This window comes from Exophiala aquamarina (assembly GCF_000709125.1).
Source record: "Exophiala aquamarina CBS 119918 chromosome Unknown aczIA-supercont1.1, whole genome shotgun sequence".
Lineage (NCBI taxonomy): Eukaryota > Fungi > Ascomycota > Eurotiomycetes > Chaetothyriales > Herpotrichiellaceae > Exophiala > Exophiala aquamarina.
In genome coordinates this window covers 5,248,887-5,272,464 of record NW_013550587.1, presented here as the reverse complement: position 1 = coordinate 5,272,464, position 23,578 = coordinate 5,248,887, and the positions used below count along the sequence as shown (strand labels likewise).

Here is a 23,578-nt window from a genome sequence, read left to right as displayed (position 1 = left end):
TAAGCATGCATGGAAATCCTACCTAGGTATATTACAAGTTGCTTTGTCCGAGATTGACGACCGAGTCCCCTCCTCAGAAATATGGTACACGTACGGTAGATCGATATTGGTGGTGACGCGCCAAGACCATCCCGGGCGCGCCTCCAAAAAGTTTCGCGACAAGCATCCACCTCCGAATCTCGATGTGGTGCCTTCTCGTCCTTAACTACTCGTTTACTAGGGTGGTCACTTCACTGCCTGCAACACCCGAACCATCTGAACGTTTTAGCTTTCTCTCACCTTGACTCTTTCCTCTTTGACTGCTCTCCCTTCCGCGACAGAAAGATAATCCATCATCAAAATAACATAACAAATCTTTGTCGCTAACCCTGCGACGAGACGTCGCCCAACATGTCGGTGGCCATTCCGTTTTATTGATCAATTGGCTAATCATCTTTCGATAGGGAGACCTTTGAAAATATTCACCTTGATCTTTCGAAACAGTCCGGCCGGTGTAGGTTGGCGGAGAGTGGACTCGGCTGGAAGCCCAGCGGTGGGAGTGATCCCTTCACTCTAGACAATAACCAGATTGCGGCAGCCCAGTGGAGTCGCGCATCGAAGGGCTACGAAATAAAGATCATCACGCGGGATGCGGCAGTCATTCAACTTGATGGTTTTGACCAGGAAGATTTCGATCGAGCAGCGAAGGCATTCAAGATTTGGTATGGGATCAATCTAGAAAACAAAGAGCATGCCCTAAGGGGATGGAATTGGGGAAAGGCAGAATTTGGCAGAGCAGAGCTGGCTTTCAGTGTTCAAAATCGACCGGCTTTCGAGATACCCTATTCAGAAATCTCCAACACGAACCTGGCAGGGAAAAATGAGATCGCCGTTGAGTTCAACCTTGGAACCGACCCCACTCAGAATGGCGCGAATGGCAACAAAGCCGGAGGCACGAAGAATCGAGGTCGGAAGGCAGCAGCGGGCAGAGATGAACTGGTCGAAATGAGGTTCTACATCCCAGGTACGGTTTCGAAGAAAGACGTCAATGGAGATGAAGGAAGTGGCGCAGAAGAGCAGGAGGAAGAAGAGCAGAATGCTGCCAATCTTTTCTATGAGACCTTAATGGATAAGGCCGATATTGGAGAGGTTGCTGGTGCTACCTTCGCAACTTTCCAAGACATCCTCCATCTCACACCAAGGTATGTCAAGTATCAAGTCTGAAGAGATTGTCCTAACCCTTTAACAGAGGCCGATTCGACATCGACATGTATGAGAATTCTTTCCGCTTACGAGGCAAGACATACGACTACAAAATTCAATACCAATCCATCAAAAAGTTTTTCATTCTGCCAAAGAACGACGAAGTCCACACTCTGATCACACTTGGACTTGACCCTCCTCTTCGACAAGGTCAAACGAGGTATCCCTTCATTGTCATGCAACTCAAACTTGATGATGAGGTCAACCTGGATCTGAACATGACAGAAGAACTTCTGGAGACCAAGTATAAGGACAAGTTGGATGCACATTACGAAGCCCCAATCCACCATGTGATTGCCAAAGTCTTCAAGGGTCTCTCTGGCAAAAAGATCATCATGCCTTCCAAAGACTTTGTCAGCCACCACAACATGAATGGAGTTAAGTGCTCTATAAAGGCTAACGAAGGACTGCTCTTTTGCTTGGATAAGAGCTTCATGTTCGTTCCCAAGCCAGCAACGTATGTTCAGATTGAGTCGATACAAAGCATCACAATGTCCAGAGTTGGAGGTGCCCTGGCAGCCAGTCGGACCTTTGATATCACAATGACCCTGAAAGGCGGTCAAGGGGAGCACCAGTTCAGCAATATTAATCGCGAAGAGCAGCAACCACTTGAAGCATTCTTCCAGGTAAGGAATTCCTCCGTACTGAAGATATCACGTTTCCTGACTCCACTGCTCAGGCTAAAGGCATCCGTTTCAAGAACGAGATGCTTGATGACTCGTCTACTTTGTTGAAGGCGGCGCTGGTCGATCAGGACCTTGCTTCATCCGATGACGATGAAGAACCTGGTGCCAATAGAGGATCAGCAGATGAAGATGACGAATCACCTGACGAAGACTTTCAGGCAGACTCTGACAGCGATGTTGCCGAAGAGTATGATTCCGCGCACGAAAGCAGTGGAAGTGATGCAGAGATGGATGATGCCGAGGCTGGTAGTGAGGACGAAGAGGAGCCACCCAAGAAGAAACCAAAGAAGTAGCATCTCAGAAGCAAGGGATTTCCACGACATAATGTTATTGTATCATAAGTTCATAATGATTGGGTTCGACGAACCCGGCTGAAGATGTTCAGTCACTACAATCTGAGTCTGCCCCAAAACAGTCTGCCTAGGAGAGCATTTAGGCACCTTGAATGATAAACCAAGACTAGATTTGCATTCAAACCAATCCATATACATTAAAGAAAGAGGAGGGCGTTGGTATTTCTTCGTCATGTTAATTAGTAGATAGGCAGCATCAAACCCGAGGGTGACCGGTACTAATCATGTGCCCATCTGACCAGGCTTGGCAGCATCAAGTCAGGTAGACATAAGGAGTCAATCAATCTGCGCTGTAGTGAATCTGACAATTGTCTCAACTCCCTAGGTAGAGAGGTCAAAATATATATATCCAAAAGTGAACGCAGTGTGAGGTATAATCTGCTTTAATACTCTTACTCGCGGCTTTGGCTAAATTGACGATTCACGAGTCAGGACTGCCTTTGGCACGCCAAGCGATTCTCGGAATCGGTCCGATGTTTATCCGGTATATTTTGTCGTCAAACTTTCCCAAACATCAACTCCGGCCCGCGAACATGTCAAACCAAACCAAACAATTCGGCAAACATGCCACCCAGAAGTGCTCGTTCTACTGCCTCTGCGGCGCCTGCTCGTCAGCAAACCAGAAGCAGGACAGGCTGCCTGACATGTCGGCAGCGAAAACTGAAGTGCGACGAGGTAGGTTGTGGCTGCATTCCAGGCTTTGAATCACGCTCACTGGCATCTCTCTTAGGTGCGTCCTATGTGTGGACAATGCAGAAAGTCGAATCGCGAGTGTGTTCCGTCTGAAGGTAATCACTACTAGAGCACGCCGTCACAACGTGAGAAGAGTATGAAAATTGATATTGACCCGGGCAAAGGCATCACATTCCGACATCAGCAAAACGCCAGTCTCAATGCGGACAGCAAAGAGCTGGAGAAGTTCTACGAGCGCAACACCTTCACGGCCGGCGAGTACTTTTTGCCTGTCTCAAATACCTGTGAGTGCTAGCATGCTAAGTCTTGAGACCAAGGGCTGATCGATCATAGTGACGTGGGCTCTTGCCAATACCGGTACTGAAGACTCGGCTAGTCCTCCGCCAGAATCATCGCCTAGCGGTACCAACGCTGCTCAGCAAGTTGCAGCTCACTCGCTTGAAGCACTTTCTACCGCAGCCGATATTTCGTACACTCCACAGCAACCGCAACATGCGGCATATTACACCACGAATGCACCAAGCGCCTCACATCCTGAGTATGGTTTCGTGCAGCCTGAGAACGTGGGGAATGGAATGGGACAGCCAGGCAATAATATCCCCTTCATACTCAATCCGTCTTCAGGCCAAACTCATTCTTCTGTCATCGACCCAAGTCTCGAGACTGCAATTGCGCGGGCTATTGACAACCCTGGAGAGCCGAGCGCCCTACGGGAAATGAAGGACGATGCAGCAGAGAACGAGATGACCGATGCAGACACTGAGTCTCAAGTGGCAATGGCACTCCGAAATTTCAATGAGGCGCCTGCTTGAAGTCGTGGTGATCGATCCCCGGATATTTCAAGAGCCCTTGTATTATGCTACGAGTTATGACTGGGACATCGGCTTTGGATTGGGTTGAGGGGAATTGGACGGTGGGAATTGAGAAGGAGTGTATCATAGCAAGCGGGCGGTATGTCAACCGAGAATGGTCTCTACGACCTCCCATGTTTCTGCACAACAAAGCTCGCCTAGTCTTGGCATGCTGCAGTCGAGAAGGAAAAGGAGTAATCTGCCTTGAACCACAAACTTCCACATGAATCCTGGTGACGAGGTGTGATGGGATCGGTCTATTCTCACTTTGCGTGTCATAGAGAAGTTTCGACTGTAGCTGCGTAGCCTGAAGACAAATCGAACAATTGGTCAGGAGATGATCTCTCAGACAACGCATCCCTTTATCTTTCAAAGAAAGTCATATCGTCGACTTGCCATACACAAGGCTCCACTCCATAAAGCAAAGGTTTCAGCAGCGGGATGCCAAATAAGGGCTACATGCGTGTCTCGCCGAGGAAAGCCGATTAGCCAATAATTTGACTGGGGGAACCCAGCACTGCGACCTCCGTGTGAGTAGCGCCCCGTATAGGAACGGGGGGTTGCCCAATGTCCCAGTTAGGACAGGGTAGGAATTTTGGAAAGACCGGGGTGAAGGAGACTAACGACGCATCACCGCGTGGGAATGGACACGAGACTGCGATGGGAACGAAATCTGGGACCCCCAAAACGGGGACTTTTGGTCTGGCACGCGTGATAATTACATGATACGGGAGGGCACGCTCCTGGAAGCAGCTAGTCAAAGGCCACGCAAGCTAGAAGGACGGCAATTGTGTCTCTGAAAGACGTGAGATGCCACGGAGTAGTGCCGCCTAGGTTTTAGAGGTGCAGCCCCGACGTGTCTTGTCTAGATGACTTTGGATTGCAAGCACATGTACTCGTATGTGTGAGCATTGAGCAAGTGATGCTTGTAGTGATCATTACTCGTCATGAAACAGTAGATACGGACAGAAGTGTCTTCGGAAGCACACGGTGCATTCGGAATGGGGAATGAAATTGTTTTGCTACTTTGACCCCAGTCAGTTCCCAAGTAAGAGAGGGAAGCAGCGTGTTCGGGTCCTTAGGCGAGCCTGGGGGCGTCGTTCTAGCTCGGGAGCAACGTCAGTGTTGGCGCCGCCCAGCTGTCTTTTCCGCTTAATCCCAGTCCAGCGGGCAGCGGGCAGCGGCTACCTTCCATGCACACCGTCGAAGCTTGCCCCCGGTCAATAACAATTATTAGCATCAGATGGTGACGACGTAGACCTGCAGGTTCCACTGTAAGTTGTTGGTTGCCCACCCCCAGCCCACACCCTGCCCAAGGTGTCCATGTCCTTGCCCTATTCAGTCAACGGGACGCGAGCCCATCTGGCGTGCCAGTCAGTGCCCGCCGTGCCCGGTCCTGGACTCCTCGTACATAGACTTTCAGTCGCAATAATGAAATAGTCCTTTATTCCATCCTCCGTCGTCCACCACTGGCAGGCACTGGCAGGCACTGTACCCCATATGTTTGAGAAACGAAGTCGGACCATACGGCATACTTGTATGGAGCACAACGAACGGATTGGACTACTAGCAGTCAGTTAGTACATACTTGCATGGAGTAGTACTCACAAGGCACGGGACCCATCGCCAATTGTTTTTCCTTGGCCCTTGTCGTCACCACTGATTTGTCCCCGCCAGTGCATTTTCAAATCTCCCAGTTGGGCTCCGAAGACCTGCTGTCCCGTCAGCTGCGTCTGCATCGTCTGCCGATGGCACTGCGCCACGCCCCGGCCAGACGTGGTACTTGTAGCCTCCCAATACCTCGTACCTCTTCTTGCTGCTTGTTTCCTTCCATTCCGCTCAAGTGTCCAGGTTCAGATTTGCGGCAACAAGAAAAGACGTAGGACGTTTGACGACGACCCGACCGTCACACGGCTGCACACAAGCCCCAGAGGGCAACGGGTAGTTGGTACCTGGTAACTGGTGACTGGTAACTGGTAACCGGCGCTGCACGATCCTCCGCTCCTTCCTGCAAAGTCTGGAACCACACCCAAACCCAGGGCAGGTGCAAATCAACAACATCATGGGTGCAGGGCGGCTTCGCAAGCTGTCCCAGTCGTTCAAAGCCTCTGCATTTGGCCATTCCAATGCCTCAAGCCCTTCTCCTACTCAACCATCCTTCAGTCCGCCTACTCAGTCTCAAATAGTTAACAAGGATCCTTCAACCCACCTGCAGGTCTCCTCCGCCGATCACCCCAGATCCAATCCTCGAAGCGAGCGGACTTCCCCTCGGCCTACATCAATGATCTATGTGTCTCCTGCAGTGGAAGTTGGAAGGGATAATCATGTGGAAGAATTAGTACCTGTATTCAGGTAAGACCTTGCCTTTAGACCCAGATTTGCCCGCCTAGCGCTGACCATATCGCAGTTTCTTATCGAGCCATAGCAACAAGCTTTACCAAGAAGGTGCTGACTGACCGATTGCACTCATACTGGTCAATAACTTGTGGCTGACACTTGCATTAGGATATTTTCTCAAGTTGAACGATCTAGATACTCGTAAGTACCTTTTTGACCGTTCGGTCAACTGAATTAACTCCACTCCAGAGGGAAGACCAAACGCCGACCGGAACTGGACCGAATGCTTTGCTCAGCTCGTTGGAACCGTCCTTTCCTTGTGGGATGCTGCAGCCCTCGATGCAGCGGGTCAGGATGGAGAGGTGGCGCCTACATTCATCAACCTGGCGGATGCATCCATCAAGATGGTAGGTCCATTCGTGCAACACCAGGTTCATCGTCACTGACTCCATTGCAGATTGAGACCCTCCCAACACGAAACGCCACCGTCCAGCCATTACAAAATGTGCTCTCGATATCCACTGCCGGCAAGAACAGATACCTGTTGCATTTCAATTCCTTACATTCGCTCACACAATGGACCGCAGGGATTCGACTGGCCATGTTTGAACACTCGTCTTTACATGAGCTCTACACCGGGTCTCTAATAGCTGGTAAGGGCAAACACCTGAACAGTATTCGGACTATCATGGAACGATCAAAGTTTCGAACGGAAGACTGGGCGAGGGTACGATTTGGTGCTGGAACTCCATGGAGACGGTGCTGGTGCGTGATCGAGCCTCCAGACGAGAAGGAATGGCAGAAGTCCAACAAATCCTTGAAGAAAAAATCTGCATATGAACGGCCGTCCTTGCCCAAAGGCTGTATCAAGTTTTACGACTCGAAGAAAACGAAAAAGGTCACTCCAATCGCAACCATCACAGATGCATATTCTGCATATGCCATCTATCCTCAATCGAAGCCGTTGATCGATCAATCAACCCTTGTCAAAGTTGAGGGTCGCATTACCATCCATTCCAAACCAGAATCAAAAACTGAAGGATTTGTGTTTGTCATGCCTGAAGTACATCCGGCCGTCTCAGGATTTGAAATGATGCTTCGGTGGCTCTTTCCGGTGTATGATGTGTTCCATCTTTATGGCCGCCCACAGCGGCTCATCGCCGATACCTGGGATACTCGTGGACTTATGTTTGCCATGCCAAAGGAACGGCGCTATGGATATCTGGATATCATAGACGTTGCCTCTCTTATACATACCCAAGGGAGCGAGAAGTGGAACGAACGTGAATGGCGGAAGCACTTGAAAGATATGACATCCAAACGAATCGATATGGTTGCGCAGACCAGGTCCAGTACCAACTTGGAGAATTCAAGACACAGTAGGACGCATTCGGAGACGCGACCTAGTTTACACTATGATGACGTATCTCCAGTGCGCTCCCCACCAGGCTCTCGACATCAGCACAACCAGTCCACTGATGCAGTCTTTGCACCGCCGAGAAAAACCATTACAGTACCCGCAAACGCTTCATATCTAGCCCCTGTTCAAAACCATCACACTAGGTCTGTATCAGAATCTGTTGCATACCCTTCACCTACAAAGGGACATCAACAGAAGGAAAACTACGTTTCTCCTCGCCTGTCGCCTAAGTATACTGACCTGGAGCCTATCCAACCTCCTCCACCACCTCCAGGTCCCAGTAACCCATACACTGCCAATGTGTACTCAAACGAGACTGATGCATTTGACAGTCGATACAGTTCAGATAGCGATGGTCAAGGCCCGCGGACCAATCCTGAAGACGTTGTCCGGGACGTGCGCGAGTCAACCCCACCAGCACCCGTGGTAACGCCCCCGACATTCCAGCATCAAGCAGGAGAAATACCGCAGAAGCGGCCAGACGCGAGACCAGATTTGAGGCGAGAGAAAAGCCGCATGTCAAATGCAACTTTGTCTCAGATGGTGGATGTGAACAAAGCGGCAAATGCGAACCAGAATAGTGGGGGAGTGGGCCAAAGCCATGCGGGTCATGCAGGCCACGCAGCAATGGTGGCGTGGAATGGCAGCAGCCAAGCTCACCCAGAGAGTCATCAGGGGCCACGAGGGGTAATTCATGAGACCCCCAACGACGAAGAAATATCTGCTAATCAACCTGCCTCTCAAGCGACTACTGTACTAGCAGATCGTGTTTTTTCTCAGATTCCCGCTGATGTCAGCTCGGCCTCCAGATCGGCATTCTCGAATTCGAACGTTGCCCTGATCCCACGGAAGCCTATTACTCGCAAGCCTGTCCCAACCTCGAGTCCTTTTCTCCCTGTACCAGTTTCAAATCAGTCTCCCGACAGCATGTCTCGATATTCGGTCTCGTCAAGTGGGTCACCCGACTATGATAGCCCGCCTGAGGATATCAATCCCACTATTCTACCCGAGAGAAGGCGAACCGGGGTGCTACGGACAGTAGGCGATCCAAATCTTGGGAACGCCAATGCAACGGAGTCGCCCAAAGTGGATATACCACTTGTCGATTTCGGCACAACATTCACGCCTATGCTGACCCCAGGGCACAGTCGCCCTCCAACGGGCGGTGGTCTAGGAGGGCATTCGCCGGTAGATCAACCTCAGACAGCGCCCACTACTCCACTGACCAAATCCCCTCGTGATCGTTGGACTCCAACAGACGAAAAAAGGGCATCCTTTATCGACAGATCCAGTCCTTCGGCACCCCATGGCCGCTCGAATAGCCAGGTGTGGCACGCAGGAGCAACAATAGGACGACAAAGTCCCGGCGGCGGACTAACTGCGGAGGAGTTTGTTCAGCAACGTGCGGTAGCCGCAAGGCTTCCTGGTGGATATGTTCCTCATCGAAGCGTCTCATACAGCAAAGTTGAGCAATCTCCGAATAAGCTACAGAAAAGGAGAGACACCGGCGGTCGGCCTAGTTCGAGAAATTCTCTCCTCGTTGAGTATTCGAGCCACATGTCGGCACGAGAACAAGAACACGTTGCCAGGATGACAGGAGGCCCTCTACTCAATATAACCGAGAGGAGTCGCACTCCAGACCCCTCAATCGGATTGATCGGGGCTATCGAGGCGCGTGAGCAGGAACGGAGGAATATCAAGGAAGGTCTGGCCGGGCACATGGTGCAGGAAGCAATAGCGCAACGGCAAGCAGCCGATCGTACATATGGATATCAACAGAATCAAGTCTACAACCCGATGACGGATCCACGACAGAGTGGTCAATGGACAAATTCAGCAGGCTCTGTTTGGGGCATGCCTCCTAGCATGTCAACGCAACCATATCAACCGTGGCCAACTCAGCATCAATATTCAACTTCGTACCAACAGCAGTCGATGTACCAATAGAATCAGACCGGGAAACTCCACCACACGAGAACTACAGGACTAGATGAGCGCAATGATGCATGTAGCGGCGGCTTCTTTCTGCACTTAGAATTGCGTGGGTGGTCTTTTTCAATGTCATGAGAGCGTAATTTGAGATAGCATTTATATTAATTCAGACCCAGAAATCATGTATAGCCTCGAAATCATGAGACCACTTAGAAAGAACAGCAAGAATGAGTGATGCTCTAATTCGTCATCATTCCCCATGAATATTAGCACCGACACGAGGACTTTATTTGTGCTGAGCTTTTATTCGAGCGGAGCTTTATGCTTATATATCCGAAAGCCACTTCGGCCCTATAAGGCAAGGCGGATGTGGACAGCATGATGAGTTCGCCAACGCGCAAGAAGTGCTGCCGGATGCCCTCAGGGCCCAGGGGCCTTCAAAGTACCCTAGGAGTTGGGCAATTGGAGCGGGAGCAGAAAGCCTATTGTAAAGCGAGAGGGTGCAATGGTCGAGGTTGCAAGGCACGTGGCGATGCCGCTACCTGGGCGTGGAACCGGAAACCCCGAACATCCCTTACCCATTAACTATGTATTCGTAGACATTGAGTTAGAACTTGGGGCCTTCTCGGCTCCAGCGATCCCAGGGGACCTCGTTCCTCAGTGCATATCTGCTCAGCAACCGCAACGATGGTCCTGGATTTGGTTAAAGCTAGAGGGAAGTTAGGCTAGCCTAAAGAGCCACAAGTCCAGCCCGCAAAACCCGCCCTTCCGTTTGCTTGGGCTCCCTCCGGCCTCTTCTGGTTCGCTCCTCTACTCCGTGCGATACGGAGTACCTGCCTCCAACCTATGGGTGCGCACTTCCCACTTGTGCATTCACTCTGCCTACGATACATCGATAACCACCATTGTATTATTGAATATTGTAGAGTTGTCGAGCAGCCTTGCGCATAACTCGTTTGACTCTTACGGTCTCAATTTATCCTTCACTCCCACACTCGCTTCAATGTCCTCTATTGGTCCCTTCTCTGTCTGTAAATGTCGACTCCTCGCAGCCGGTTCTGCTGAGTGAGACATTACGACGACTCTCCGCTTCCTCAATCAACCCTCTTTGTGAGAAGTTTGTCGTCCTCACAAATGACTGCTCGCTTCGCAATGAGCTAGCCTGCCCTCTTCTCAACCATCCAGCCATGGCCTTGAAGGCCTTTCTGTCCAATCCCACCCAAGAAATCCGTCATCGCCGGCACAGTAGTGTCATTAGCCAGACTCCGAAAAGTCCACAAGGCTCAATATCCTCTGGCCATGCACGGCAGAGTTCAATAAAGAGGCTGAGCCTAGGTTTATATCGTACGAATGACGATATCTTTTCGCCCTTCATGGCCGACGAACCTGAAGACTTGTCCAATACACCAGAGCCCATGCAGCCTGAGCGGAAATCTACTTCTCATGAGACAAGCGATACTCCCTCCGAACCTCCTGTTACTCGTGTCACCTCCCAAACACATCAAGGACAAGAGAACCTCTCAAGTATAGCCGAAGATTCCCTACCTCTTCCTTTACCAAATCCCAAAAGGTTTTCCATTCTGGGTTTCAGACATGCCTCAGATCCGCAGCTCTCGACCAGGTTTAGAAATGAGGAATCCACCGCTTCTAGCAATAACAATCCCGCCCGTAAGTTGCTGAACTTTGGAAAATGAACTGTGCCTCATACTGACTACTATAGCACCTAAAATCATCACCACCGCACCTACTACAAGTGAACTCGACGCCGCAATCCCAAAGCCCGCGAAGCGAAAACTATTCGCTCGTGCCTCAAGCCCTTTCAGGAAGACTCAGGTTATCAGAGAAGAAACGACTGAGCCTGCGATGGAGGGGCGTATATCTCGTGGAAACGGATCGGCCTTGTCCAATGTGCTGCGCGAAAACACTTCCTTTGAACGCCTACCGCGGAACAAGCTAGTTCATGGCATAGTTGCACCGCCTGCCTATGGCGACGAATCCTCTTCATCACTAGCATTACCTGTCACACGGTTGTCTGATTCTTCACGCTCAGACGATAGCTCCGGCGAGCATCACGTTTACGCAAAAACCACCACCACCCACACAATCTCTACCACCACCACATTCTTCAAGTTGAAGAGACGGAAGAAGGACAAGGGCCCGCTATTTCCCTTGCCAGAGAAGTTTCCTCATCCAGCTTCAGCCCGGACAAGCACCTCCCACACCCCTCAAGAGCGTGCGTCCGGAAGAAAATCTATGTCTCCGAGTAGGAGATCTGGGGCCGCCATCAGATTCGATACAGAGCCGAGCAGGCAAGACTCTGCTGAACCGTCACCCACCCACTCTGCAACCGCGCTCACGAACGCTCCCTTCGGCTCCCCTGGACCTACTGTTGTGCGTCAGGACTCGACCTGGTCCAATCATTCTGGCCAATCAACACCTTCGGTGACTCTAATTCCACCCCGACTTGGTGCGAGGGGACGATCATCTACCATGAGCTCTCTTGGGAGGTCAGCCGAGAAGTTGCTTGACCCTGTGCCGCAATCTACAGGCTCGGCCAGAACATCTACCTCGACAACCGGGAGACGAAGCTTTGGGGATTTGCTGTCTTTACCTCATCGCTTACGACAAAACTCCGCACCTCCAGCACGCCATGGTAACGGTGCGAGTCCGAGTACTCCAGGCTCGAAAGCCAACTCCTTGCAAATTCCTCGAGAGCCAGAACCCGAGCGAGAGTACCCTAAACGAGAGGATGGTGATACTCCTGCAAGTTATTTAGAAAAACTCGAGGCTGCCGTACCGAGAGGTTCCATGGCAACTATCCTGTGTAAAAGCGCGGATGATTTCTGCAAGACTTGCTTGCGTAAGTATATGCGTGGATTCTCTTATTTTGGGGATTCCATTGACATGGCTATTCGCAAGATGTTGATGGAGGTGGAGCTACCAAAAGAAACGCAGCAGATTGATCGGTTACTTGCAGGGTTTGCAGATCGGTATTATGAATGCAATCCCGGCATCTTAGCATCGACCGATGAGGCGTCGTATATAGCCTTCTCCATTCTTCTATTGCATTCCGACGCTCACAATAAGAACAACAAACGAAAGATGCAAAAACACGACTATGTCAAGAATACTCAACAGGGTCAAGTGCAAATTTCAGGCGACATCCTAGAATGCTTCTTTGACAACATTTGCTACACTCCATTTATTCATTTTGAGGATGAGGTTGCTATCAACAGTCATCGCTTGGCAGCTCCGAAACCGAAGAAGAGTCTTATCAAGACGAGGAGCATCGAGAGTTTTAGTGGACCCGTTGATCCATACACGCTCATCTTGGACAATAGATTGGACGTCCTGCGGCCTTCACTGAAAGATGTCATGGATACTGAGGACCACTATAGCTCTACAGGAACTTTGGGAGCTTTTGACACCACTGAAGTTGCCAGGGCATTTTCCAATTCGGCGGTTCTGCAGATTGTATCTGCTCGGTCTAGGCCGGACGCATTTCTGTCGCAAGCTACAATCAGCAATCCAGGTGAAGCTCAGGCTGGAATTGTCAGCATCAAAGTCGCCAAAGTCGGCTTGCTGTGGCGTAAAGATCCAAAGAAGAAAAAAGCAAAGCGACCTTGGCAGGAATGGGGAGCCATTCTCACCGATTCGAAGCTTTACTTCTTCAAAGATGTTGGATGGGTCAAGAAGCTAATTGGACAGTATGACAGTCACATCAAATCTACCGCCAAAGCCAATTCGTTGGTATTCAAACCGCCATTGCCCTCGTTTGACCCTGATGCATTGATGTCGATGGACGATTCTGTCACCCTCATGGATTCCAGTTATAAGAAACACAAGAACGCTTTTGTCTTCATCAAACACGGTGGGTTCGAAGAGGTGTTTCTGGCCAACAGTGAACAAGAAATGAATGACTGGATAGCCAAATTGAACTATTCTGCCACTTTTCGGACAGCTGGAGTGAGGATGCGTGGCGCTCTGGGATCTGCCTACGAGCCACGGCATCTTCTTCGCAAAAATTCCGACATCTCCACAAAGAGTGGTGAGACCATCCAGCGAGAGAGAAGACCTGATCCTCAGATGGCGTGGGAAATCATGTTCTATCGACGACAGCTGATCAACGAAAAGATCAGCGACTTTGATGAAAAGATCGCCGTGGCTCAGAAAGAACTCGATCATTTGTTACGAAACGCTCGACATCTGCTCATCCTCCTTCCAATACAGCAGAAGACTCGTGAAGGTCTTGTCCTCGGAGCGGGCCGCATGTCAGCCAAGCTGAAATGGACCAGAATTGAGCTTTGGCGAACGCGAACACACCGTGATATTTTGAGCAAAGATCTTGATCAAGAAGACGTGACGGCCTTCCCAGCTCCGCGGACCTCAGCCACATCAACTCCCCAGAAGACAACCCCGCTTAAGACTGGGCAGACGTTGGGTAGAACAGTGACTGATGCTAGCCATTTGACGCTTTCGCCAATAAGTGCGACATCGTCACGACCATCATATCTGCTTGAGAAATCAAAGACTGGAGAAACTGGAGAAGGCCGAACGGGCCCAATTAACGCACTAGACCTCCACGCTGCTGGCAGTGCTTCCACTTCCGGAGAACTACAGTCAACGCTAGGTAGTACCCAAGATCCCAGATCAGTGGTTCGTCAAACCTCCATCGTTAGCTCTCTTCACAGTCGTGAGAACAGTCGACATGCGAGAACGAACGATGAAGCTGAGCAACTGATCCTTCGTGAGGCAGGGTTGATTGGTATTGATGGTAACGTTCCAAAAGAGCGGCGACCCGGGACGAGTGAGTCTGATCGAGACCAAATAGGCGCGGCACCGTCACCAGAAGTTCCAAAGGGTGGCAGTGTCAGACGCCTTCATCGAAGTTTACGGGAGGGGCATTTACCACATGGAGTACATCACCACTCGCCGAGTATCCATCGCCATAAGAAAGGTAGAGATTCCGGTTCAAGTATCGCTCCTACAGAAGATGGTAGCCATTCAGTTAATACCGAGTCAGATGAACTAAAGCGAGGCACCGGAAGTTTCATCTTGCACGGGAAAAAAGCGAGCGTGATCACAATGTCGTCGGACTGGCAATCGGTCGCAAGCGAGGAGAGGATGAAGTTGAGAAAGGTCGTCCAGGGCGACGATAGCAAAGAACGACCTGACACAATCCCAGACGAAGATGCTGTCGAGACAGCAAGTAACATGTCGAGACAGAGCGAGGAGTTTTACAACTCCACGGCGTCGAACAACCGGCAAAGTGTTGCAACAACTGCCGGGGAGCAATTTGTAGACGCAGAAACCGGGGACGATTCCTGCAAGAATTCTCGGGTACCCAACGATAGATAACAATGGTCAAGTCGCGGACTTATGTAGGTTATTTTGGTGTCCCATAAACTAGGATCAGGAGCCGGTTGGGAATGGATTGAAACTTCCCATTAACAAAATCATGCAAATGATCATGACCACTGGCTCGGGTGATGCAATGGTCAGGGTTTTTTAGTGTGACGAGGAACCCACTCCCCCTGGCTCTATGAAAAGGGCCGTACATTTAGGAAGTTACGAAAACAGTCACTAGCTAAGTAGGTAGATGGATGGGATGAAGGCTGTTTGATTATGACACCAACGTGACCTTTTTACCCAGTCCCAGTATTGGCGCTTGCATTCTCTATCGTTCTGTTGATAGGCGGAATATATAGATACACCGTCTGACGTGCTGAGATATGGCGCTGGTACAAACATGCTGCAATTACTGGTCATCTCTTGTTTACCGGGACGATGTTTCAAAAAGTCCTTCTGGGAACCTGCCTGATCATGCAATGGCGTATTTCCCTGAGGTGACCAACGAGCATATCGAGCGAGAATGGCCTGGTCTGTCATTTGCTATTTACCATCGTACGGAAATCGCCAGTTGATCCTCGCGACAGTCCCTGGCGATGAGATGAGGTCATGGCGGTGGAACGATCTGGCGACGATGTTGCTCTGTTTATCCCCCGCCTGGCTGCTAGCTTCGTACATCGGGACCCCCTTTCTCTGTCTCCCCCGCAGAAAGAGGCTATCGAGTCGGATCGAGCTTGAGACTCAAGTCGGGCCATGCATGGTCCGGCCACATTCAGCGCGAGATATCAGAACTGCCGGTACGATTCCGCGGCGGAATATAAGCCAGGCACCGCTCACAATATCCAGGATCAAGGTGATGTGCCGCCAGATTGGATTCGGCATAGAAAGGAGGAAAACGAAGAGCTCACTTTGGACGAAGCAGAGTGACGGACAGAGTGACGGACAGAGAGAAGTTCCGCTTTAACTGATACCTTCCCTGCTTCGCAGATGGCAGCATCCATTTGCCGGGTTAGACGTTGAGAGTCCCCCTCTTCAGTCAACGTATCCGGCAGAGAAACGCGCGGAGTCATAGTTGATGATGTAGCTTCACATGCAACTGAAACATCCTCATCTTTTCTTCTTGCTAACAACTTTGGTGAAGCCTTCTTCGTCGACTTCAGGTTCGGCCTTTTGCTTCAGTTTCCCAGCGTCGACCAGCGGCGGGGCTTCGTCCATGTCAACATCACCATTCGCCGGTCGATCGGAGAATCCGTTCCACTCTTCCTCATCCTCGTCGCTATCGTCCCAATCCGTGTCGTCCGCGTCTTTGTCCTCGCCGCGCACGATCCCCGAAACGACCTCTTTCCCGCCTATTTTGTTCTGCCTCTCCTGCCACTTGGCGTACAGTGCAGTCAGCTCGGACAGGTCTCCAGCATGTAGCTTGGTAGCCCCCGCCCAGATCTCGCGCGCCGTCTCTTCAGCACTCCCGTCGTCAACGACCACCTCGAACTCGTCGACCATGACTTGTAGCAGGACTTCCTCGAGGTCGGAGACATCGGCGAGTTGCGGTGGATTGGAGGTCAGGAGCTCTGAGACGGCCCCAGCGAACCAGTCTCGCTTGTCGTGAGAGACTTGAGACGAGCCACCCCAGGAATTCTGGATCGCGAGCGTCAATGCAGGCCAGGCCCACAGGTGAAGAGACGTGAGAAGATCGATCTGCGAGGTGAGATTGGTGGGTAATGCCGATGGCGTTCCTGGTTGAGTGACGACAGCCTGTGCGCGTGGCTGGTTCACTGAAGACATGGTGATGCGGTTGCGACTGTAAATGTCTCAACAACACATCGGGTACTCAGACTCTGGGGATGCGTTTGTTTCTTTCTGCAGAGGCGAGGCGAGGCAAGGAAAAATTATGATGGAGTTGGAGTGCGGGCAGTAAAAAGTTACATACGGCGGCGATCGGGCTTTCTTTCGCCGCGTCGCCATGACTGTGGGGTTATTTTGGGTCTGACCCAGCTATTTATCGCCTGAAACATCTCTTGGATCGCGCAATATTATACTGTCAGACCGTTATATTGGCCACCCACTTGTTCTAAAGGGGGCGGTCCGATTTCCCTTAATTATTATAGGTTGGACAGTCTGATCAACGGGCATCGCTTTGGATATATCCATATTTCCCAGAGTAACATTGTTGGCCTCATCACACGAATTTTCATTGAGTGTTTGTCGCTTTTCATGACTGACACATGTTGCTATTAAGGTTTGTTTTTCAGATTCTCCTTCACCACATAAGTCATCCGTTGCCTTGACTGCCAATCTCCATTGATAAAGACTCGCAATTGCAGCTCGTCTACAATATCAAGATTTCAAACAGGGCATAGGAGACTTTAGTTTCAACTCACCATGGGAGACGCCACGTCAACTCCTGCCGCGCCGTTAGCCGCCCAAGATGAACGCGCCTCCCTCACCTCGCGCGTCATTCCCACAATGACCTTATCAACTGCGAGCAGTCCACTCACTGCCCCCTTACCACCAGTCGAATCAAAATCTGCAACAGAGAGGGCAGCCGCTCGATTTCAGATTCAAGGAGCCGCGGTGTTCACCGGTGGGGCCGGTACACTGGCACTGGCATCTGCCCACGCGCTTCTTGAACATGGTCTTTCATCGTTGACCCTCATGGACTTGCAGTCTACCATCGACAACTCGGCGTCGACCATATCCAACCTCAAAGTCGCATTCCCACAGGCTAGTATTCACGTCGTCCATGTCGATGTCACTTCCGAACCGGAGGTTGAGAGAGCATTTAACCATGCCATGGCACTCATGGGTTCGATCGACATCCTCTGCTGTTTTGCCGGCGTGGTCGGTTGCGTCCACTCGATATCGGCCTCTGCAAGCCAGTTCCGCAAAGTCGTCGACATCAACCTCACAGGGTCATTTCTATGTGCTCAAGCGGCAGCTAAGCACATGATTGATTCCAAGACTGGTGGGTCCATCCTGTTCACGGCTTCTATCTCGGCCCATTCCACGAACTACCCACAACCTCAAGCTGCCTACAACGTCAGCAAGGCCGGTGTGGCCCACTTGACTCACAACCTCGCAGCGGAATGGGCGGTATATGGCATCAGAGTCAACTGTCTATCGCCAGGATACATGGACACAGTGCTCAATGCGGGAGATGCTCTGAAGCCTGTCAGGGACGTCTGGGCAAGCCGTTGCCCAATGGGGCGGATGGGTGATCCGGAGGAAATCACAGGTTCTGTCGTGCTTCTCAGCAGCCAACGTGCCGGCCGGTATATCACTGGAGCAGAACTTAGAGTTGACGGGGGTGCATTATGCTTTTAGCGTTCACGTGGTCTGGAAATGACACTCACCCATGCCTGCAGCAAGGAAAGTCGTGCCGAAGTAAACATAGAACAGTGACAGCTTTGTAACACTGATGAAGGGTTACATTATACAGGTCCCTCTTAGGGATGAGCACACGAGTCTAGTGATCCATTCATGCTGCCCTTGTTTGAATGTTTGTCATGCAATGCCATCGGGAGTGTTGTGGATGGTGTGCCCTGAAGTTAGAGAATATGTTAGAAGAGTTGAGCATACTTTTCTTGAGACTCCTCATTTCCATGGCTCCAGATTTCCTGCAGGGATGGCGTTGGAATGCGAAAGCGGTCACGGATTGTCGAAGTAGAAGCTCATAGGCGGCAACCGCAATTCAGGGGCCAGCGGTGGTTTTTTCAGCCTTGCCGAATTCAGGCTAATCATCCGGGCCAAGATCCCCTGGGCAGTTAACCTGGGCGGCAGGCACATTTCCCAGGTACACGATCTTCACCTCAAGATCAAGACGTTGCCAACTTGCCTTCCACTTTCTTCTCGATGAAACGGCCTTTTCCCATGCCGAGTTGCTTTCATGCCGCTTGGTCAAGTAGCTCCTGTCTTGGCGGCTTACCAGATTTACAACCCCGAAATTGAAATCAGACCACCCAAGACCCTGACTCCTGAAATTCGACGTCAAGAAGAGGTCGTCGGGTCACCGACTCGAAGCCTTTCAGCCACATCCCCAGTGGGTGCCTAGAACACGAGCCATGCGTTGCTGTATAACCAACCACCTGCTCCGATGCACGGGAGAAACGCAGGTTTGACTTTTCTTGAAGCTGAGATAGCACGCTGAAGATGATCCCTAGCACCCACCAGTGCCACCACCAGGACATGGAGTCTGGGCACTGCGATGCAGGACGGTTAGGTCCGCGGGGCACCCGGAGCCTGCAGACATGTGTCGAAAAGGTTAAAGGCGAGTGATTGGCATTGGCATGGGCAGGCTAGGAGCCTAACACACTCAAGGACTTGAAGAACCTCAGAGCCTAACGAGCCTTAGGGAAGCTAAGGCACGGGCTCTATATGCTCAAGCCTAACTAGCGTTTACTGCCCCATGACCGAAACCCACCGGGGAAGACCTATGGTTATTTCCCCGTCAGAAAAGAAGGCTGATCTTCCAATTGAAATAGGTTCGAGCCACAGCTTCACCAAACGAGTCCAAATTTCCTGGTCTCTGACCCGTTGCGCATCCAGAGTGCACCAGAATGCGAGTTTCTCATGCATCTGCCTCTTGGCCCCTCTGTCCACGTTTTCTCTTCTCAAGACACCTTGCCGCATTCGTGGCTTTAAGCCAGGATGTGGGAGATCTAGCGAGAATGTCAAGCAGGCCGTCCACGATAGACCACCTTAGCTTTCTTTTCGGGACACGGCTTACCTCTGGGCTAAGGACGATGATTCACCAGGAGTTTGGGTTCCTGGGACAGATACGAAGTACTTCGTACCAGTTGCCACCCATTTGCATAGGTCGTCAATGGTCTGGGGATGGACCAGGTCCACCAAGCATATATTCCTTCCCCAGTCCTACTTGTTACTGAAGTCGACGTTCACCTTTTATACTCCAAATCCAGTGAGCGGAATGTCTTCCACCGACACAAAGGCCTTATGGATATGCCATGGCATCGCGTTGGGTCTTTGTACCTCTCGCGTGGTGCTTCGGAAGGTCCGTCGCCAGGCTTTCACAGCTGGGGATTACTGGACCATGCTGGCACTCGTTGCGATTGCCTTGCGAGCAACCCTGAACGATATCATTTTAGCAGGTGGTACAACCACTAGTAAGAATTTTCAAAGCCTGTCTGATATCGATCAAGATTACTGACTCATCGCGATTTTCATCAGCCATCAAGGCCAACCTGCGTCCTCCAGGCCTCCTAGCGCCAGACGTGCACGACAGAGTCATTCTAAATAGTAAACTCAATCTCGTCAACCGGTTGACAGTCACTACACTGTGAGTACTAGCCTCCAAATTCAAATCTTTCCGGCGCTGATGAACTTGTCTTAGGCTGTGGTCTCTTAAAATGGTGGTCCTAGATCTTTGTCGACGGCTCATCAGTAAGACACCCAAGGAAGACCTCATCAGATACTCCTTCTGGGGCGTATTCGCTGTGACATACCTTGCTGGTCAACTTGCAGTGTTACTGGAATGCAGGCCATTTTACTTGTACTGGCAAATATATCCTGATCCCGGGAAATGGTTAGTCTCTTTGCCCATGGATCATCCCGGCGAGGACAAAGCTGACTCCCTGTACAGTGTCAACGGCAACGCATGGCTAATCACCTATGGTAAGTTCTCCTGTTCGATGGCTGACTTGTCACAGAGCTAACTGCATCAAGAGGTTGGAAATCTGATCACAGATATCATGCTACTCATTTTCCCCTTCCCTGTCCTATTTGCAGCAAAGGTCCACTGGAAAAAGTAAGCACTTGCCGTCCCAGTTGTAATTGTTCCTCTACTGACATCGATTGATCACCAGGAAAACACAATTGTGTTCTCTATTTAGCATCGGCGTATTCCTTGTTGCTGTCAGCGTGGTCCGAATCGTTCAAGGCGTTCCTAATGCACGCACTCAGCTAAGTCGAACGGTATGGGGTAGTGTCGAAACGCTCTTTGCATCGATTGTTGCTCAGGTCCCTACAATGTACACCCTCCTCCGCAACACCAAGCAAAATAGCAGTTACCAACCCCCTGAAGATACTTATCGTCTAGCATCAGCCAGCAACCAGATGTCCCGTACAAGAGTAAGACGAAGTGGCAAAGGAGATGATATTGAACTGGGCGATAAAGCATTTGGCGGCAGCGACGACCATTACCAAGCGCGTGGGTATGCTGAAAGAACGATCAGCCCAAGACCTGCTGATGCTGGAGGAGAAAACGAAAGCACCAAGGGAATACTGGTCACAGTTGACATCACTCAAGTCGACAAAGGTGATGCCAGGCAGAGAATCACAGAGGTCTCGAGCCAAGACAGCTAAACTAAAACTCATACCAGACTGTCTCAGACTGACATGTATAACACTATTGCAAACTCCAGCAGACCCCCAGCCTGTGTTTTGTTTATGACGCCGATCGCGGAGGTGTGCACAGGTACATTACTTGGATGATTGAATGCACTACTCGTACTCGGTATATAGCAATGGCAAAACGATTCTTATAAATGTCGCGCAGACAGACTCCTAGGCAACTGTTCAAGTGTTTTCAACAAACCCTCCACGCAGTTCTCAGACATGCACACCCTCCCGTACTCCGTACTACGGTACACTTGGCCTCGAACTCACACTTGGTTCTCATCATCGACTTCCTTATCCCCCTGAGAGGATATGTACCTCGCAAAACCAGCCACAGCAGGTCCATCACGTACAAAGCGAGACTTTAGTGAAGTGCCTAGTGGTTAGTCGTGCAGATTGTCGCTTAGGATCTTGGCTCATCGAGCCTGAAACAGGGCTTCCCAGGTACCCAAGGCACGCTAATACTTCGCATGTGATTGAGCCCCACCAGATGGAATCGTTCCAACAGGCTGTAATCGGCGGGGAACCTGGAGTTCGTTCTCGCCCCAGCCTTAGTGCTTTTCACTCGGTTCCTCCGTCCTACTGGTAGCGAGAACCTGGTTTCTACCTCCTAGCGAAGACGCCCCATCCTTCCAAGGGATGAGGCATTAATTTTGGTACAGAACAAAAATGGCCAAAAGGGATCTTTCGGGCCGAGAGTGGCTTCTGCAATGCAAACTTGCTCGTCCTCTCCCCTCTAGAGTACGCATTACCTCGTATCTCGAAGTCTTAGCACAGAATGCTCGGGCCCCCGAACGGAGGACAGTTGCGCAGTTAGTCTCCGCCAGGGGCAACGGCATAACGGAATTTAGGCGCTTAGTTTATAACTTCCCCGGCGATGATCAAGGACAACCTCAAGAACTAGGGCTGGGGTAAATGCATGGTAGTAGGAAGACGGCGAGACATACGTCTTACAGAGTCCGTCGATGCCGTGGCCCGCGGCTCGCGTATCTGCCCACCTGGCTTTCCGATGGCGACCCCAAGCAGCGAGGTCTCATGGTACTTTCACATATTGGTTAGCATCGAGTATTATGGCAGGGTCAAACCTTGGTGAGCACCTAGTTTTAGTTGATGAAGAAAAAGGGCAAACCTTTGATCAAGTAACGGGGCGCGGAGGATTTATTATTCACAGCGTTTTCGACTGCGGTGGGTCCTCTTCGTGGAACTTCGGGGTCCTTTGCATGGATACCCATCCCTGGCCTCATTCAAGATTGGTTCTTAGAATACCTCTTCCCTTTCGACTCCAGGAAAGGTAGCAACCAATCGATTTTGACTGTTTGAAGCTATCCGCCTGCTTAATGAATGACCTTCCGATCCACACCAAGGAAGATATTCGCTTTCAATCCCTTGCATTCTCTCTTGAAATCATCAACACAAAGCTGCTGTAGAAGCTAGCAAACACTTTGGATCTCGGAGGATAAGAGCTCACAGAGGGACTGCCAACGAGAGAGGGGACCTCCCTCCCCCTTTAGTGGTCGGCTATGAAATGTAACATCCTTAATCTCATTGTCATACCCATCATCTTTCAAACTTGGCGTACGAATATTAATGGTCAATTTCGTCACCTCATGCTGCTTTCGAATGTCGCCTAGGCTTCTCTGGGAGGCTTTGGATCCGTCGGCCGCTTCTTCCTCTTGATCCAATGTCGAATTTCTTCCTTGATGTGTCAAAGATACAGGCTCTGACCCTCTGTCCCCTGTCCCGCCATCATTGATTGTGCTTCTAGCTGGCCAAGGGCTCCCGGTTCTCCATGAGTTTGCCAATTTGACAACCTGCCTCCGCGTTGCTGCACTCGTGCTTTACGGGCTCGCGGCTCGCCCAAGATTTTATTCTTAGTTTGAGGAGTCTCGAGGAGGAATCTCGGACGCGATCCCATGTGTTTTCTACCAAGCGTCAAATAAGCGGCAGCCGTTGTCATGTCATAGGCATCACACTGAGGACCTCGGAAAAAGCTTGCTTGCAAGAACAAAGTTTCCGCCGTCGAGTCATGTAGATCCTCCAGAATTCCAACGGTGGCAAGTCACGGGGTGCTATGCATAGAAGTCAACTATAGACGACTACTCACAATGGCAGCAATCAATGCACTGGGAAAAACAGTGCATACACGTCCAAGACATTCCAGCGCTTCCTATCTTTGGTTGCATTCGCGCCATCGATCTCGCATGCATGCGGCATCCTCACCATGACCCATGCCCAATAACGCCAGGCACCACGGCGGCAGAGGGTCGTACAACTGCAGCAACAAACAAGCGTGATTCCCAAAGCCTTCTCTGAATGAGGATGAGAATCTTTGTATGTCTATTAATCCCTCGCCGCCATGAGTGT

The 23,578-nt window shown here is 50.8% G+C and overlaps 7 protein-coding genes across 7 annotated transcripts; 6 read left to right on the top strand and 1 right to left on the bottom strand.

The window, feature by feature from the left end:
• Positions 1-390: 390 nt before the first annotated feature.
• A1O9_01838 (FACT complex subunit pob3) lies at positions 391-2,221 on the top strand (the record flags this gene model as incomplete). Its single annotated transcript, XM_013410996.1, has 4 exons — positions 391-407; positions 444-1,181; positions 1,229-1,868; positions 1,922-2,221. 4 exons carry the CDS (start codon positions 391-393, stop codon positions 2,219-2,221), a joined length of 1,695 nt encoding a protein of 564 aa, XP_013266450.1.
• Positions 2,222-2,845: 624 nt separating this feature from the next.
• A1O9_01837 (uncharacterized protein) lies at positions 2,846-3,660 on the top strand (the record flags this gene model as incomplete). The annotated part of the gene is made up of 4 exons (XM_013410995.1): positions 2,846-2,956; positions 3,012-3,069; positions 3,139-3,258; positions 3,308-3,660. Coding segments are annotated over 4 exons (642 nt in total), but the record flags the coding sequence as incomplete, so codon positions are not given.
• A 2,227-nt stretch (positions 3,661-5,887) lies between these two features.
• On the top strand, positions 5,888-9,529 carry A1O9_01836 (uncharacterized protein; the record flags this gene model as incomplete). The annotated part of the gene is made up of 5 exons (XM_013410994.1): positions 5,888-6,177; positions 6,233-6,270; positions 6,331-6,363; positions 6,412-6,569; positions 6,620-9,529. The coding sequence occupies 5 exons, from the start codon at positions 5,888-5,890 to the stop codon at positions 9,527-9,529; spliced, it is 3,429 nt and encodes a 1,142-aa protein (XP_013266448.1).
• Positions 9,530-10,887: 1,358 nt separating this feature from the next.
• Positions 10,888-14,872, top strand: A1O9_01835 (uncharacterized protein; the record flags this gene model as incomplete). The annotated part of the gene is made up of 2 exons (XM_013410993.1): positions 10,888-11,182; positions 11,235-14,872. The coding sequence occupies 2 exons, from the start codon at positions 10,888-10,890 to the stop codon at positions 14,870-14,872; spliced, it is 3,933 nt and encodes a 1,310-aa protein (XP_013266447.1).
• Positions 14,873-15,970: 1,098 nt separating this feature from the next.
• On the bottom strand, positions 15,971-16,645 carry A1O9_01834 (uncharacterized protein; the record flags this gene model as incomplete). The annotated part of the gene is made up of 1 exon (XM_013410992.1): positions 15,971-16,645. One exon carries the CDS (start codon positions 16,643-16,645, stop codon positions 15,971-15,973), a length of 675 nt encoding a protein of 224 aa, XP_013266446.1.
• Positions 16,646-17,242: 597 nt separating this feature from the next.
• Positions 17,243-18,184, top strand: A1O9_01833 (gluconate 5-dehydrogenase; the record flags this gene model as incomplete). Its single annotated transcript, XM_013410991.1, has 1 exon — positions 17,243-18,184. The coding sequence occupies one exon, from the start codon at positions 17,243-17,245 to the stop codon at positions 18,182-18,184; it is 942 nt and encodes a 313-aa protein (XP_013266445.1).
• A 1,603-nt stretch (positions 18,185-19,787) lies between these two features.
• On the top strand, positions 19,788-21,181 carry A1O9_01832 (uncharacterized protein; the record flags this gene model as incomplete). Its single annotated transcript, XM_013410990.1, has 6 exons — positions 19,788-19,983; positions 20,048-20,156; positions 20,211-20,402; positions 20,460-20,491; positions 20,543-20,624; positions 20,683-21,181. The coding sequence occupies 6 exons, from the start codon at positions 19,788-19,790 to the stop codon at positions 21,179-21,181; spliced, it is 1,110 nt and encodes a 369-aa protein (XP_013266444.1).
• Between the last annotated feature and the right edge of the window lie 2,397 nt (positions 21,182-23,578).